Source organism: Prinia subflava, chromosome 6 (genome assembly GCF_021018805.1).
Source record: "Prinia subflava isolate CZ2003 ecotype Zambia chromosome 6, Cam_Psub_1.2, whole genome shotgun sequence".
In the NCBI taxonomy this organism is placed as follows: Eukaryota; Metazoa; Chordata; class Aves; order Passeriformes; family Cisticolidae; genus Prinia; species Prinia subflava.
Window position 1 is genome coordinate 3,021,754 of NC_086252.1, and position 17,711 is coordinate 3,039,464.

Below are 17,711 nucleotides of genomic sequence, written 5' to 3' on the forward strand. Positions count from 1 at the left end.
GATCAAGTTGCCTAGAGCCCCATCCAACTTGACCTTGAGTATTTCCACAGATGGGGCATCTACTGTGTGTCTGGGTAACTTGTTCTAGTGTTTTACCACCCTCATTGAAAAAGCCTTCTTTCTTATACCTAATCTAGATCAATCCTCCTTCAGTTTAAATCATCTCGTTCTGCTGCAACAGGCTCTGTGAAAAAGATAATCATTGCCTTTCCAGGTTAGAATTTACATCTTGTTATGTATGGCTGTGATGTTATTTCTTAAATTAGTTCACCAGTTCAGCATCAGTGATTTACATATTCAAACATTGCATTTGCTTGTCTGGTCCAACACCCCTGTCCACAAACTAGCACTTGGGCCTTTCAGCAACCTTCAACCATTTACCCAGTGGCCACAGAAACACTGCAAAGCTAGGCCCTACCACCACTTTTTCACAGTGCCAAGGTTTGCAAACAACAGCTGGGGATGGACAGGAATTTTCAGGTGAGCTTGAAAATTTAAAACATACCCTTCCAGAGACAAGGCATCTGCTGTGCACAGAAGGCCTAGAGGGGCAGGTTTACAGAAATAGGCCACTACTTGAAATAGAGGAGTAAACATTGTGTTCTGGTAGAAAGAGAATGAACCAGTTTACCAAAATCAGTAACTCTCTATATAGCAGACTATGCCCTAGTTATGCCACATTCTCTCTGAGGGAGGACAGTTTATGTTTCCCACCCCCAAACAGTTTGTGTATAGCACTGCACCAATAAACATCCACGGGCAGCTGATTTCACTGCTAACCTGTGCTCCTGTGACTCATATCCATTCTGCTTTCACATAACTGGCCAGTTTTTGTTGATCTGTAGTTTTTAAACTTTTGTACTGTAGTTTTAAGAACCACACTTCTGTAAGTGCAGAATTTTTGGAGATTGGACACTAGGACTGTCAATACTAATCTACATGAGCTAAAAATTTCCAAATAGAAATACAACAACAACTGTAACTATAATTACTGCATATGGCAATGCCATACTTACATACTTACAGCTACCTGGCATTCCTTTGAAAATTAACAGATGATGTCCTTAGTATAATAAACTTTGCCATGCTCTGTTGAAAGCAACTTCTAACCACTTCACATCTAAAAAATTCTGACATACTGGTATTTCTTAAACCTGCAGCAATAAGAGAAGGAGGAAACCAGCTGAGAACATTTCTTTAATAAATTCTTTTTTTAAAAAATAGTGGTGAGTTGTTTCTCTACAGTATTTATTTCTAGTTTTCAAGTAGTATTTTTATTTAAATAAAGTCTTTAGGAGGTGAACATGTAACAATGAAGAATCAGTATAGAAAAGATTTGCACAAAACACACTGAAATTACAGAGTAGTGATGAAAATTAAGCAAGAGAAGTATGACCCTAAACAAAATGTTCCATTTACTGACTAATTTCCATGGAGTTGTGCTTGTCAACTTCTGGAATATCTGTTAAGTGATGAAAAAAAGGACGACCATGAACACAGCCTTTATTTTCCTTTCCAAGCTGTTGCTTCATCCTGTAAATTGTGTTCTGCACATCTTCCTTTGACAAATGTAAGGGCAGCTGCCGAGCTAAACGTACTGCTTCTCCCTGTGGAAAGGAAAAACAAAACCAAAACCCCAATAAATCTGAAGTACCACTTTTTAGCACATTAACCTGGGGCTACCAGAAAGCAGAAATTAAGCACTCACTGTTCAAAGGTCATCCTTTTCTGCTGCAAAATATTCCAAATCTTAGAAATCTAAATATAACTTTAAGCATATCTTACTGGGCAGCTCATGACATTTCTACAATGGAGGCATGCACACAAAGCCCCCTGGTTATGTCTGCACTCTTTTAGCCTACTTTTGCAAGATGCTTTATGTTGCTTATTTCCCGATGTCACCAGTATCAGCTGTACATGTTCACCACTTCACAAAACACATTTCACACCACAAACTTTAGGAGTACCATAAAGGAATTCAAGCAGTCAGTAAAATTTGAAAAATACTACAGCAAAATTTCATAGATTAATTCATATTTACTATGGTCTATTGCATCCACTTAATGCTAGAAAGCAGAAGTGACTGCTAAAGCACCCACCCTCAAAGAACTAAGGAACTTCAAAAGTTCAAGCTTCATCCTCCAAGATGGGCCTTCCTGCTACTGCCTTCTTTTCTGGATTTAAGTCATGTTGCTAGATAGAAATGTATGTGGCACACGACCTCCCTTCATACTGCACAAACTTGAGCATCATTCATAATGATTTAATCTAAATCATCTCATTTTCTTTGTCTGATATTTTCTCCCACTCCTCCAAGTGGGAAAAAGATCACTGTGGACTGTTTATGCCTTGGAAAGCTGCTGCTTGAACCATTACCCTATTATTTCTTCTGCATCTATGGACTGACATCAAAAGCTGCAGGCATGCTGCCTGCTTAAATGTGAAATGAATGATTAAAGTTGTGATTCTGAAAATGAAAGTGAATGGCATTTCCAGTGTTTACCACCCAGAATGGTCAAAAACTTCAGTGCTTACTTCTGAATAACAGCTTTTATATCTGTCTGGGGTTTTTACAAACCATTCCTGTCTCAACACTGAACTTATCCCTTCTTTAAGCTTCTTTCCCTAGTGCATGAGAGTTCAGTAGTACATAACAGAATCACTTGCTGCCAAGGCAGCTTACCATCCTCAAAAGACAGGGAAAGATTTGTGTAATAATGCTTAAAAGATGAAACACATACCCTGTGAAAATATGTGGCTAGGTCCCAGTTTGAAGTAACTCGATTCAGGAAGGCATGTTATAAATGCTTAAATAAGAAGAGACTTTACATATATTTTGGTAACCTTTTTGAAGAGAATTGGTACTAGAGAGCAACAGTAAACCAGCTAGACAAGAAGTGATTATTACTACTACTGGTTACTTCAGCTTTAACTAGTACCACATCTATTAGTTGTCTCTGAAACTTCATGCCATTATTGTCTCTGGATGGACAATTAATTTTTTGGCCCAGAAAATATTAACATCAGTCGCTACCATTGTGTGGCAGTTTTGTATCCTAACATGGAGAAATGCCTTTCTAGTCTGAAAAGTGCCTTCCAGGGAAACACTTGGTGAACATCAGCTCTTGGCATGTGTTATATCACACTGGGTAACTACTTTTGGGTATATCTCATGGAAGTATTTTGGTAAGGAATACACAACTCAGAGAGGATATGATATTCTCTTTTTCAAGAGTTACTCCTGTTTAGAACACAATGAAATTAATTAAAACACAAAGCTGAAAAAAGATTTTCAAGCTGTTTCAGGAATTATTGCAAGTTTCACTGGCTAATACTAAAAGAAAGCTTCTGTCTCACCTCCAAGTAATTTATCACTTTGAGCGGCCGACATTCATATACTTCCTTTGCACTTCTGTTAACTATTGCATTCAAAATTTCTTTCAAATCAGAAATTCCATAATATGGCAGGCAATTTGCCATCCCTTCTATTTCCAGATGACTTTCTGTAGCTGAAACACCTGAAAACAAAAAAACCAAAACAGTAATTCATTCAGTGCTTTAATTTCTGTCCTATAACAATTCACAGAAAATTAAAACTGATGCAAAGTCATTTAGTACTTTAGTCCAATACAATTAGGAAACTTTTTTGTTCCTCCCTTGGAATGAAAAGCATTTATTGGCACAATGTTTCATTATGATGATGTGTGTTTATTCACATCACAAATGTCTCAGCTTACATTAATCCAAATCCTAGCTGGCACTGTTTAATGCTTAACATTTGCAGCATTCCCAGTCTTGAGCACAGCTTTAATTAAAGCTTCTGTGACTTTAATTAAACATACATAAAATTAAAGTTGAAGGTAGCAATAAAACACAATTTAGTTTGAAAAAAATTAAAACAGTGTTGGCACTATATCCTATGTAACTGGTTTAAACATCTGTAGAGTTCAAATGTTATCACAACAAATTCAGATTCTACTGAAATAAAAAGCAGTTTTTTCTCCTACCACATCTGAGGAAAAACTCAAACCCATAAAACTAGAGGCTCTGTGACTGACTACCTATTATCATTCATATGGTATTACTGCTGGAGCAGGTAACACTGATTAGGAATGACGAATAAAATATTAAACAGCCTTTCTATCAGAGACTCTATTTAAGCATTGAGGTCTACACGATTTCCCTTCTTATTCACATTACAGGCAAAAAATTGATTGAAGTTTTTCCTGTACATCAAGTTTTTTCCAATCCCAGTTAGAAGCAAATTCTCTGGTGATCAGAAGTTCTCTGGTGGTCACATATTCTCATTCAGTCCTTCAGACTACTCTCTCATTCATGTTGGGTGCATAGAAATCTCAGCCCAACCTGCACAGCTACCTTCCCTTTTCCTCCATTACAAGTACAAACTTTGACACAGATAGAATAGAAATTAGTAATGAAAATAAATCTACTCTTGTGTAATGGCTCCAGTAGGAAAAATGACCTTCAGCTCAAGTCACAAATGGTTTTTGTAAAGTCAAAAGAGCTGGAGACAAATAGATTGCTCCAAGGTAGATTACACTAACAAACTGTCACAAGGGATAATTCCTGTTCCTAATCCAAACAACAACATGAAATATTTCAGAAGTGAGAGAAAATATATATGCAACTTAAGTCAACAAAATGTACTTTCATCAGCTGTTAGAATGAAGCTGAGCTATCCATGTCCAGGCACTGTTTGTTTGACAGTCATTAAATAAGAGCACAGATGAACAGGGTAACTGTGCAGGTTGAAAGTTTTCCTAAATATGGGTGTGTCACAGGGTGAATAATGTTCTTGGGCCTTTTTAAGCTGCATGGCACGAGATACTTTGACCAATGGAAATTCGATATAGGGAACAGCCCCTCATCCCCTCTCCCCTCCAGAATCACATAACCTTCTTCCAGCTATGCATTAAAGTCTGCTTTACATCTGAAACTTTATTTCATTTTCACCCAGCCTTATCTTCTCTTTTTCAAGCTGCATTTCCCTAATAGTGGCCAGCAAGCAGAGACCTATTTTTATGTATTACTGTAAACCTATGTTCCAATTCAGCTTAAAATAAAATGTTAAATTATATGAAAGACTGCCAGATATAAGGGTGAGAAAAGATGACGTACTATGTTAATATTTCCCCATGGGCAAGCCTGTCAGTAAGGGGCAGAAGGAAAAGATAAAGTCTCTCTTTAAAATCTCCTTCAGCTCTTTTCTCCTAATTTTTGATTTAATTACAGATTAGATTTGAGGAACTATTCCAGACCATTTGATTATGCTGCTTTCTCTCTAAAATTAGACCTTAGTCTATTTGAAAACCTTTCAGCAATTACCCTGCTATTTGCTACCAAAGACAGGACCCAAATTTTTTTAAGTTTCAAGTACTTAGACATTCAGTTTAAAAATTTGTATTTCCTGTGCTTCCTTTTAAAATTTTATGACGGTGAGGTTCTGGATTTGCAAAACATTTCCTCACATACTCTTCAGCTTCACCAATAGCTATTGTTCCATCTGCAAATTTTGACAGCCAGATTTGGCTTCACCATTTTCCTCTTTCATCTGCAAGTCAAAGTGGGCTTGAGAGAGTTTAATGCAAGAACAAACAGTACAAACCCTGGCTAAGGGAGGTTTATTTCATTGCTATTTCTGTTCATGTGCCATTCACCTTTTCTGCTCATGTTCTTTAAACTGCAAAGTAGCCCAGCTGCATGCTGATTAACAAGTATTTATCTGCAAGTCTGTGCAGGAACTCTGACACTGGCAACACTTGATGATATAAACAGATGTCCAAGCCTCAGTGTACTTGTAAATTTTTGACAAAATATATATTAAGATTTTTGATTATTCAAACAGCAGTCCTCGAACAGTTACCATGGTAGTTTCTCTGAAATACTTTGCAACTTCCAAGGAAAGTTATTTCCATGAACAAATAAACTAGCTTTAAAATGGGTAAAAATGTGGATTTCTCATTTTTACAAATTTCCCCTTTCTCCTTCCAAACAAAGCCTTTACAATCATCTTTGGATAATTCCTTCTTGATGGCCAGGAAAAACTGTTCCCCTCCAGCTGCCACCTAGATTAGATTAGGCGACACTGTAACACTGTCTATCTCGCAGTCTATCAAACTGAAAATAAATTGCAGCATGGTTTTCCACTGATGGGTTAAAAGAGCTGAGGCAGGTTATATCACCAAGAGCAATGGGTTATTTACCTGTTACTGCTCTTGAGGCCCTATAAGCACATTCTTTGTACATACTCATGTTGACTACATGAGGCAGACAATTCTACCCTAACAGCCCGCCTTGAAGCCCAAGACCCAGCATTGATACAATACCAGCTAAGGTGCTTTCCTTGGTCTCAGTTCCTCTCCAGCCAAGAATTCCCATCTCTCTCTAGGCCTTTCCCAAAGGCAAACAGACAGATGTGCAGTGAAGGCACATATAATAAACACATCTTAAGAAGAACTGGACAGAAAGTAATCCATCTTACTTCTTGAAATGTTCCCTGCACGTAGGGGTCACTGTGAGCAAACAAATGCCTGGCAGGTCCCAGAACACTGAGTATTAAGTAATTTGCTTTATTAAGTAAAAGCAAACAGACTGCTTTCCCAAAGGTAGCATCACTTGAAGCCTCAGTAAAGGCCAGAACATGAGGGGGTGGGAGGCCAGTGGAAGACAGACTGGAGTTCAGCGTCACAGCTTTGCAAATTACAACAACTGGCACATTCCACAAAGAAACCATTGATTTTGCCTAACTGACACACTGACAGCAAGATGTGTTTTCTTGGCTATTTCACAACATGTTTTTCACTGTGAGCTATCCAGAGAAAAATCTGGTTGAAAACTCCTTAGACTGATGAGCAGTTAATATTAAGAGAAACAGGGAGGCAATACAAAGATCTTAGCCTACCAAAAACATGAAGCAGATGGGGCACTTCCAAAATCTAGGATACTTGGAACAACTTTGTCTGCAGTCATATAGAGTCTCTGAAGAGAGTAAAGGTAGACTGCCTTTCTGTCTTCTAGCAGGAACACATTCAAAAGGCAGACTTATCCTCAAATGAAACAATAGGCAAGTAAGGCCTCCAACTCCCACACTCTTGTGAAAATTAACATCCAAAGGTGAATTTGTGAAAATACAGATGTTTAAGCAGTTTTCCCACCAAAACGGCAGAACAAGAACAAAACTCCATGTGGAACTGAGTTCTTGTCAGGATAAAACCAGCTAATCAGACCTTTCAAAAACCTACTAGGAGTAATATATCTAGTGCCACACGGTGTAGTGGGGTTAAGAGCAAGGCCTGTGAGAGAGACTCTTGGTAAAGTGTGAGAGTAAATAAAGCTCAGAACCACCCCACCAGTTAAAAGGTATTGGCCATTAAAGAACAGTTATATTTCTATGAATTCCAAGTACTGCAAGGGAATAAGATTCAATTTCTGAGTATTAATCCCAAGATTAATGCAAGACTAATGAATGACTCATTTTTTATCCTATGAATGGCACTGCCCCTAACATGTCATCCAAATAAGGAAAAAATAATACTTCATGTGTGAATTGTTCTTTAAGTAAGAAACCATAAGAATGAAAATCTTCATTAAAAGCCCCTCCGTACCACAAGTTGCCAGAAGGTACGATTCTGAACTGCAAAGAAGCATTTTTAAAAAGGATCAGTTGAGATGCAAGCCTGATGCAACACAGGAATTACAGGTAACCCTCCAAATCAAGGCAGTCGCTCAGGGTTTTTTTAAAAATAAATACACAGTTAATAAAACACCCCAACGTCACAAGGAAATAAGGAATAGATCTATGGTCATATACTTAAATTTAAGTCATTATAGTCATCTAGGAAACTGTCCTAGTGGGGTGCACAATACCAAAGGCAAGAGGTCCACTGTTCTAAATTAGTATCTGAGTATTATGAGTAGACTTAATATATGGTAATGAGCAGCAATACTCTGGGTCCTTCTCGCCTTCTTTTGTGGAATAATATCTGTAGAGATCTAAACAAATAATCAGTGCAACCTACTAGACTCACAGTCCTCTTCAGAGACCACCATGGGTCAAGGAAAGCCTCTTCTATGACTAAAACTGCTGAATGTCCAATTGGAGCAGCTAAATTTCCTTTGCTCTTGTTTGGGAGGGATCTTAGAGCTAGTGATGGCATCACAGACTTATTTGCATGGATCAACAGAAAGGGTTGTTATTTGCAAGAATAAATTACCAGAAATACCAGTTGCATGTTGAACTTGAAATCTTAAGAAATCAATCAATCAACAAGTTTGCTTGTGATGTAAAAGGATCTCTAGAAAAAGTAAACTTTCCGCTACAGAAAATAAAACTCTTCATTCATGATGAAAAGGGAAGCCATGCATACTAAAAAGTGCTAGTGAGTGTCTATAAATGAGAAATCAATTGGCAGTCTGAAAGGAATATCTATTATGACCATATCAGGGCTGAAGTCCCAGAAGAAAACAGAGTTCTGAATGTGCTGCAGCGGACCCTGACAGAGAGAAAGAGCTGATAGTTCAGTTCAGCTGAGAAACAGCAAATACTAGGACTGATTCAATTAATCCAAAAAGTAAGGAAAAAATCAGTTACAAAGGTCGTGCGCACAGAGAAAGGGGTTCTGGTGTGCTCCTATGGATGCTGCTGAGGATAAGCTCTCCAGTTACCATGGGTTAATAGCACATTTCCATTCTAGGCCCTCTCCACAGCAAGCTGTGACTATCATCCACCATGCAAAGTAGGAATCTCTGGCCCAAAAAATTAACAATATATCCCGAAGAAACAAAACTTTTCTGAAGGAAATTCTAGTTCAAAAACATCAGAATGTCTCTCTTCCATGATGTGCCTGAATTTCAAAAACCCCACAAAAACAGATACTGAATACAGATAGTGACAAAAGGTAATGCTTCTGTATGAATTGTAAAAGATGTTTTATGAAACAAACTGGTTCTCTCAGAGCTCAGAAATCCTACAGAATACTCAGTTTTAAATGGGACAAATCACTCCTGGTATGCAGGTCCCTTTCTGTCAAGATTACACAAGAACCTATGAATTAAATAACCCTACACTTCATAGTGAAATTCCCACTGAAGGACACATTAGGAACGTTAAGAATTAATACCTGTGTCTAAAAATAGACTCTATTAAGTATTTGTAGAAGACAGCATATTTCAGGAACAAGTTTAAGAAACAGAGGAGAAACTGATGAGGTATTAAGTAGAAATCCTGGGGTCAGTTGGAAAAAAGCTGGGAAAAATTCCATTTGTTTGCTGATATTTCTACCTTCATCTGCAGTGGTATGCTCTTTTAATAAAAGAGGCTGTAACTGCTATAATGTCATCAGCAGAAGCTTATAAACATGACTGACAAGACTCAGATGTTATTAACTTTTCACTCAAGTAGTTAAAATAGAAGAGTGGGACAGAGGACTGAATTAGATTCCCATTCCATTCACTGGGCTATTCCTATGGTTCATCAACCTCCACAGTGCTACAAAGCACTTTTGTGTAACTTTAAACCAAATGCGAACAGTTTCCTTGAGATTTCATTCTCTTAAATCTACATCTTAGGAACACAGGAAGGGAAGACTTCTCAGTTACTGTGTCAAGACTTTTGCTATTATAGTGTTACAATGCTGATCTTAAAACTAACCAAGCTGTCTCAAAAGTAGTTTCCCATTTGGTTTTGGCCAAGACAGCAGATTTTGTTCACAGTAGCTAAGATGGGGCTGTTTTGGATTTGTGCAGGAAACAGTGTTGGTAAGAGAGGGAAGTTTTATTTTTATCAGCCCCCTTTCTGCTCCTCACTCCACCCCACCAGTGAGGAGGATGGGGGTGCACAAGGAGTTGGAGGGGACACAGCTGGGCAGCTGACCCCAGCTGACCAAAGGGACATTCCAGACCATGTGGCATCAAGCTCAGCACACAGAGCTGGGGGAAGGAGAAGGAAGTGGGGTACTGTGATGATGTTTGTCCTCCCAAATCACCATTGCATGGGATTGAGCCCAGCTTTTTTGGGGATAGCTGAACACCTGCCTGCGCAAGGGAAGCAGTGAATTAATTCCGTTTTTTTTGTTTCATTTCTATACGCAACTCTTTGTTTTACTTGTTAACTGTCTTTATATCCCAACCCACAGGTTTTCTCACTTTTACCCTTCCAATTCTCTCCCCCATCCTGTTGAGTGGGGAGTGGCTCTGTGAGGCTAAGCTGCTCGCTGTGGTTAAACCATGACACATCTGCAGTACTACGAGATTGGTCAACAACTCCCTTTTGTTGCCTAGAAATAAACTAGAAATTAAACTCTTCACTCAGGATGAAAAACAAATTGTCTTCAAATTTTCACATTCAATTTATTCACATGTAGTTTACATTAACTAGATTTTGAGCAAACTTAGAATATCATGAGGTTAAAAAAAAAAAGTTGGTGAGCAAAACTGCTAAGCCACAACACCTCTTTCCATATTTATGTAGGAACATATCACAGACCTCCTCAGCTTTTGATTTGCTTGTTTGAATAAACCATGTAAGAGGTGCCTCTTACAGTACATCCTTTTTTTCCCTAATCATTCACTCCATGATTACTATCATGATTAATACCAACACCAACACCAATGTAGAGATTTAGTCAGTCAGAAAGAAGTTTCCTTGTTCTTGCTGTGCATGATTTAGTAAGGAAAACAGCTTTGGCTCTGTTCTCCACAAGAGCCAGCCTCTGAGTGAAGGAGTTGGTCTACATCCCTTTTTTGTACCTACCCTTAAAAGATCCCATATGTTACAGTACATCTGTCATCACTGTACATATGTGGGGATCTGTAACACATGAAGCTATAGCATTTCCAACAGCTCTTATGGCCAATCTTTTCCCTGAGCTGTCAGCTAGGTGCTACCCCCAAAGATGTTTGCTTTTCTTAGAATTCTGCTATAGAATTTGTGATCTGCAGAACCAGCACTGGGTCACCCCTGTGTTTCCAACACATCCCTAGAAATTGTTCTTCCGAAAGATGTAAAAACATTTGAGCTCTCTTGACAAAGTAAAAGAATCCTATATGAAATGCATTTATTCTGTGATCAACAGAGAGTATATTAAAATACTGAAAAGTATACTCCTTCAACATATGTTCATATCAATACCTCTGAGAAAAGGTGTGGTGATCCTCTGACCATCTCTTCGCTGGCCCCTTTGGGCTCTGGGTTACAATTTTAATAGAAAAGTGCAACATTAACCAGGATCCAGCTCCTCACTGGACCTCCTCTACTGCTCAGCAGTACAGGAGTAGTCAGCTAAAGCACATACTTGCAGAAGGTGCCTGGGCTGAGGAATTCTTAGTTTAATCTAAGTTATGTCTGAATGGCAATAAGGATATGGGCATTGAGCATTTTGAAAGAAGAAGAAAGAAGTGAGGAAAACATGGATTTCAGAGCATTCTTTGAAATAATATTTAAGTTTTCTGTTCAGTCATGAGTTTCCATTACTCAATGTTCTGTGTGGAGGGTTATGTTCTTTGCCAAGAAATAAAATCTCAATGTCAGGGAAAGCAGAATGCTAGTCCTTTAAAACACAAGGTGATGCAGAATAATATGACCCACGTTAACAATAATTTAAATCATTAAATCACAGGAAACAACTCCAATGCAACTAATAGATTTTAAAACCATCATACCTTCTATCACTTTTATCTGGAATCCATTTGCTACAAGCCTTGGATCTGACAAATAACCTGATCCATGGAAACTGTGGTAATTCTTCTCCATTTTATAAAGAGCAGCCATATACTGAGATCCACCAATAAGACTAGAAAAAAGTCCCCAAAGTGTTAAAAAACCAACATCCCTTATGTGAAAATTACAAGTATGCAAAATCAACAGAAAAAGGTAGCAAGTGATAAGGAATGATCAAGATTTTTAAAAGTATTTTGGAAAAGCAATTTGTTTAAAGAAGCAAAATGACAACTATTCACTTATCTTAGTGAGGGACTGAACTTAGGCATACAGTAATAACAATTCTATCAGCCATTTCCTAATTCTTGGGGAAAGTCAGCAAAGTTGTGAAAATGTGGTGCATTTAATTTTCTTCTGGGGAAGGAAATTTATATTTACTGCACTACCAATGACACTGGTCAAAAATCATACTTATTGCAACTAGAGTAAGACCAAGTGTGCTCATTACTTCAAAGATCAAAGTATAAAACCCAAAAGTCTGTTTTAATAAATGAGTGCACAAATAAGCACAGCATTAGCAAACAGGGCCTTACGAGGGTTTAGTGTAAATAATTATCAAATGATGCTTCAAGTAACATACACATTTTTGCTCTATAGTACTATACCTGTCTGTTAACACAATGGGATTGTCCAGTTTCTCCACTGGAAGCTTATGGTTCACCAATAACCTCTTACATAGCAGGGCCTCTTCCAATCTGTATGGATTCAGCAGCTTTACATTTTTTTCAGTAGCAAGGATCCAGACATCAGGAAAACTCTGGCGACGGATCAGGAAAAGCTTGTGTTCATCTGAAACATTTCTCTCCTGTCTCTGAAGGTGACGTCTACAGGAACTCAGAGAAAAAGGCACTGTCACAATTTTCACAGGCTGTTCCAGTTTCCCCTTCTTTTCAATCTGGTCATAAAATATCTTGTCAAGCTTCTGCTGGTCAGATGCACAGCTCTTCTTGGCTTTGTGTTTTCCTGCCTCCTTTGCTGGTCGGTGCATTGGCTGTGCATTAGCTTTCTTGACCTCTCTGTTGTACCGTTCCTGGTCCTTAGTGGCTTTTATTTCGTAACTTAAAGGAGAAAAAAACCCAGTAGCATCAGCAGATAAAAAGCTCCAGACCCCAACCCCTAACACACAAGGAAAGGTAACCATTTCAACAGCCAAGAATCACATCCATGGTCCATTCAAGCACCCACATCAATATGCTGCTCACTGCAATGGAGATGGTGACTGCGCCTCTATTACATCTCATCTTGAATGAAAGCTGGAAATTTTCCTTCAAGACAGCAAAACCTCAATCATTGTAAGGGGGAAGACCTATTACTGTAAGGAATAGAGTGCATCATATAAAGATCTACAGCAGGGTTCTTTTCACCTCAGTCCCTTGTTTAATTTGCAGTCAAATACAGAGTTTTGGAAGGAGTCTTTTTGTCACAGGCACATTCAGCTCAATTAACTAAGTAATTTAAGCTTCTGCAGCTCTACAGCCTTCCAGGGAAGGGCATGGGGCTGGCAGGACTTTGGAGCTTGAATAATTTCCCAAGCCCCAGGTCTTACTTAATAAAAGCGTTTTTGATTTCAAATGGCCTAAAATTAGCCATATAAAGTGTAAGAATACAGAATATGTATGATTATCACAGAATTCTGTAAGTAATAATCAGTCTTACATATTTTTCAAAAACAGTCAATAAAAAACTACTCCTAAATGCTGTCTAAATGGTTAAAACATTACTACATACTAAACCTCTACAACATGAATGGATTCTTAATGAGTTTATAAATGTCAGGGAGATAACTAAACTTTTATAGGTCCCAAGGTTATGCTTGTCTACTGCCCATGAATTTTACTTTTCTGAAAGTGAAGGGTGTGATTTGGTGAACTCCCTCTTCTTGCCCTTATTTGATATTCTGAATTCTAGAAGGTAATTCAAACCAGTCTAATCTTCAATTAAAACAAAACAAAACAAAAGTAGTACTATCATATTTTAGTATTGGAAATAAGTATTTTAGCTGGTCATATTTATTTATTGCTACTTGCTGGAACAGTTTGATTCAATTATGTGTATGCACGCTGGAAAATTAAGGTCAAGAAAAGGGTCACCATTTGCAATTAATTATGATGTGCTAGCATTCACATATGGTACCAATATTTAGTTAACTAAAAAAGTCAGCTTAAATAGTTTCTTGCAATAAATCACGTCCTAGAAAATATGGAGCAAACATTAAGATAAAAAACATCTGCTCCTTTTAAAATGAATGGATGAAATCACTTGAACAGAATTTTTTTAATCCCAAATTCATTTACAGCTTTGACCAGATCAATAAATACTTTGTTTTGAATAGACCTAACTGTACTGCAGAAAATTACTTAAGTGTAAGAGACCTGAGCCTTCAGTGATCACTGATAATCCAAAACAAAAGCACTTCCAAACAAAGTCCAACTTGCTTGTCAGTTTAGGCTACCACCAAAAAAATTCTAGTCTTACAAACTTTGATTGTGAGCATCTTCCAAATTCCTACACACCAATATCTGTGATTTGCCCTGAACCAAAGGAAAACTGCAGATTTACAAACTATGAGAGAACACCTTTGCCTTTTTGAAAATTCTTCCACAGAGGAACATATAAGCAACACGTGCTACAAGAACAGTGTCTCTCTGCTTTGTGAATTAAGACTACAAATTCAAGATCATTTTCTAATGCTAAAAACCTAAAGCCAAGAACATTGGCGAAACTGGATGGAAGCAGAGAGTGGAAGACTAGAATGAAGACTAGTTTCAAAGACAGCTTTGGTTTAACTAGAAAAATGGACCCATGATATAGTCTTTCCCCCTTGCAACGTAAACCCAAACAAAATAACCAGCATACTAAAAAAAATCCTTTCAATACATGTCTCTCAGCTCTTACAAGACAAATAATCTGAATTTGAGTATTTGTTGCAAACTCTGACAGAAAAGACCATGCTACCTGAAAAAATGTTTCTCCCAAGGTACAAATCTACTCATGGAGATTTACTGCAGAGTGCTGACAAGGTGATTTGTTAGCCCCATGACAATGTGTGCAGCTTTGAACCCTTCCTACACCTTCAGGGTAACTACTCCTGCCACTGTTATGGCACTTGGAGGGATTTCTCCCACTCCTACCTGAGCCTGATACGCAGGAAACACGGATGCCAGAAACACATGCAAGCTGCATGAAGTAAGAGCCGAGGGAGTGCAAGGAATGAAACCCTTTGCAAAGCAGGGGGATGTGTGATGCAGCCAGCATGGACATGCATGGAGCTTCCCTCCTCTGTTATAACCTAAAGACCGTAACATTTGACATTCCGGTTGTGTAATAAATGCTGGCTTGTTTTGAAAAGGCCATCCTGTGTCACTATGAGACATCTGGTACTTGTAGTACTCCCAAAAGGGATTTAAATTAATTTAGACCCGATGGAGGGGCCATAGAGAGAAACAGAGACACTGAAACCATGCACACCCATTGCACAAGGCAGGACTTAGCACAGAAGGATGCAGGACTGGAGCCCAGGCATTGTGGGGTAGTGCCAGCAAGGATGCATGAAGCAGAGCTGTGGTACTTGGCTGCCCTGATGTATTTGCATTTGTGGTTACCTCTAGGTGGCCCAATTTACCCAAAGTACCTGGAGGCAAGACTTATGTTCTCTGCCACAAGTCCTTCTGGATTGCTGCTCTGCAGGAAAAGCTGTCTGTGTTTCTATTTTATATGTCTATGTTTCAATTCCTATTTGCTATTCTCTGAGGCAATTTTAAGATCATAAATGTGGAAAGGTAAACCAAAGCTGGTATCTACAGATGAAACTAGTGGTGAATTCTTCATTTCCTTCACTAGCCATGGGATTCAATCCTACATATAAGGAAAATACATATACACTGCGTATAATATATTGCATTCAATCCTACATATAAGGAAAACTTGATTACCAGAGAGGTCACCTTCCTGAACTAATGCAAAGTTAATCTGTAGGCACACTCTTTAACATAACAGTTGCGCCAGGAAAGCAACCATGAAATCTCCAAATCTAAAGCAGAGCAAATTAAAATTTTCTGAAACAGCTGGCAGAACCTTTTGTTTCATTTCATTAAAAGCGTGAATATAATTGGAGCAGATTTCTACTATTACATTAATATTTCTGCTTACACAGAGATGGACAAAACAGCTTTTCAAATGTATTGGTTTGTGATTGTGGCATGTTGCTTGCGCAGTAAACTTTAAATTAGGTAAACCAGAAGCTGGGTGAGATGGTTACACTTAACTCTGACATAGCTGACATTCCAAACAATGCAGATGTCTTATTAAAATAGTTCCCTTTCTTGCAGATGCATCTCAAAAACTCAGTGACAATTCATTTTAGAAAAACATGGACTTCAGCTATTCAGATTGCAACCTAGGAAGAGACTTGGTCTTGTTTGACACAGATTAAAATTTAGATTATGCTACAGCACTGAAATAGCTGTTTAGGGGAAAAAGTAATTCTTTGTGTCATTGGATTGGGTTTTGCAAATACAATTCTGAGGTAGCCTAGGTTGGGATACAAATTAAATTTAGAGGAATGGAATTTACCCAGTGTTTGAGTACCAAAGGTCCTGAAAGAGAATTCTCACTTTACAGTAATAGAAGTTGAAAAACCTCAGAAGAACTCTACAGTGCCTCATCCATCACCGTGCTGGTTTTCAAGGACAGTACATTGGGAGTGATATAGTAAAGGCTGCCCTTAGAAGTTTGTAGGATTTAAACAGTCACTTTCTTGCGTGTTACCTTAAATAACTATTCAGCAGAACTGCCCCTAACTACTGCTGTCCCTAATTTAACTGCTGCACAGCACAGTGGCAAAATGAGTAATTCCAATCACCAGTGCACAACTGCACACAGCAAAACACAACTCACAATACTGATTCTGATCTTGAGAAGTCAAAAATCATTATCTATTTTTGCATAAGTAACTGGAATGTTACAATTTTTTTAATTCATTACAAGCAACTCTTTGGTAGCTTCCAGATTCAGAAGCAAGACACAGCCTGGACTTACTTCTGTTTTTCCTCTTCATTCAAATTCTTCCACTGCTCTTCAATTGTCAGCAGGATGTCATTCATGCTGGTCTTTGGATTATCATTTATCAATTTTGCACGACATTCATGTGTGAAAAATTCAAATGCAGACTTTGGTTTCTTTATTATTCTGCTATTAATTAAGTCATAAGCTGTCACACGTCCAAATTTTTCACTTATCACGTTTTTTTTCTTTATGCTTTGATTTGAGCTTTGTGGATCACTGCTTTTTTCACCAGTGTATTCATTTTGCTTATTAGCTGTCCCTCCAACTTCCGGAATCAAGATCTTAACAGGTTCCAGCTTGTCTCCCAGACTGTCTTTAAATGCACTTCCCATACTCCAGCTATCAGCAGAGATTTCAGCTAAGTCTTTCGGGACTAAGGCTTCCTCATTGTTTTCTATTTTGTCAGTATTATCAGAACTCCAAAGAGGCTCGTTGGCTTTTCTAGACTCGGGGTCCACAGGAACACTATTACTTTGAATATCAGCCATATTCTGTCCATGCCGTTCCTCCTCATGCAATGAATGGAAGGAACTGTCTGGAAAGGCATCACTCCTAGAAACCCCTCTTTTGTCCAGGCGACTGTGTACATTATCACCACTAAATGTCTGATGATTTAAGCAGATCTCAGCGTTTTTTCCTGCTTGACAGTTTTGCACATCACTGCTGAGTGAAAGGAATGAAGTATGAGCATGTAGCTCATCATTTCCAGATGGTCCCATTTCAGTAACAGCCACATCTGTTTGGTCTGTTCTATGAACAAACATGTCTTCTGAGGTAACATCTGTTTTATTACTTTCACCAGGGACTGCAGCAGGTAGTGGTCCATACAGCGATTTCAACACATTTTCAACTGCAAGTAAGACAGATTCCTGGAAAAAGAAGAAGAAAATATACACACACGAGAGCACCT

General features: G+C 38.3%; 1 protein-coding gene across 2 annotated transcripts in view; it reads right to left on the bottom strand.

Moving 5' to 3' along the window:
* Positions 1–1,184: 1,184 nt before the first annotated feature.
* The window catches only part of PMS1 (PMS1 homolog 1, mismatch repair system component), a 43,854-nt gene continuing 27,327 nt past the window's right edge, over positions 1,185–17,711 (bottom strand). For both annotated transcript variants that reach the window (XM_063399907.1, XM_063399908.1), the window contains exons 9-13: positions 16,775–17,670; positions 12,343–12,795; positions 11,680–11,810; positions 3,358–3,518; positions 1,185–1,607 (exon numbers count right to left, since the gene is read on the bottom strand). In XM_063399907.1, coding sequence (XP_063255977.1) covers positions 1,416–1,607; positions 3,358–3,518; positions 11,680–11,810; positions 12,343–12,795; positions 16,775–17,670 — 1,833 coding nt within the window. In that variant the 3' untranslated portion in view covers positions 1,185–1,415. The remainder of the gene's footprint in view (positions 1,608–3,357; positions 3,519–11,679; positions 11,811–12,342; positions 12,796–16,774; positions 17,671–17,711) is intronic.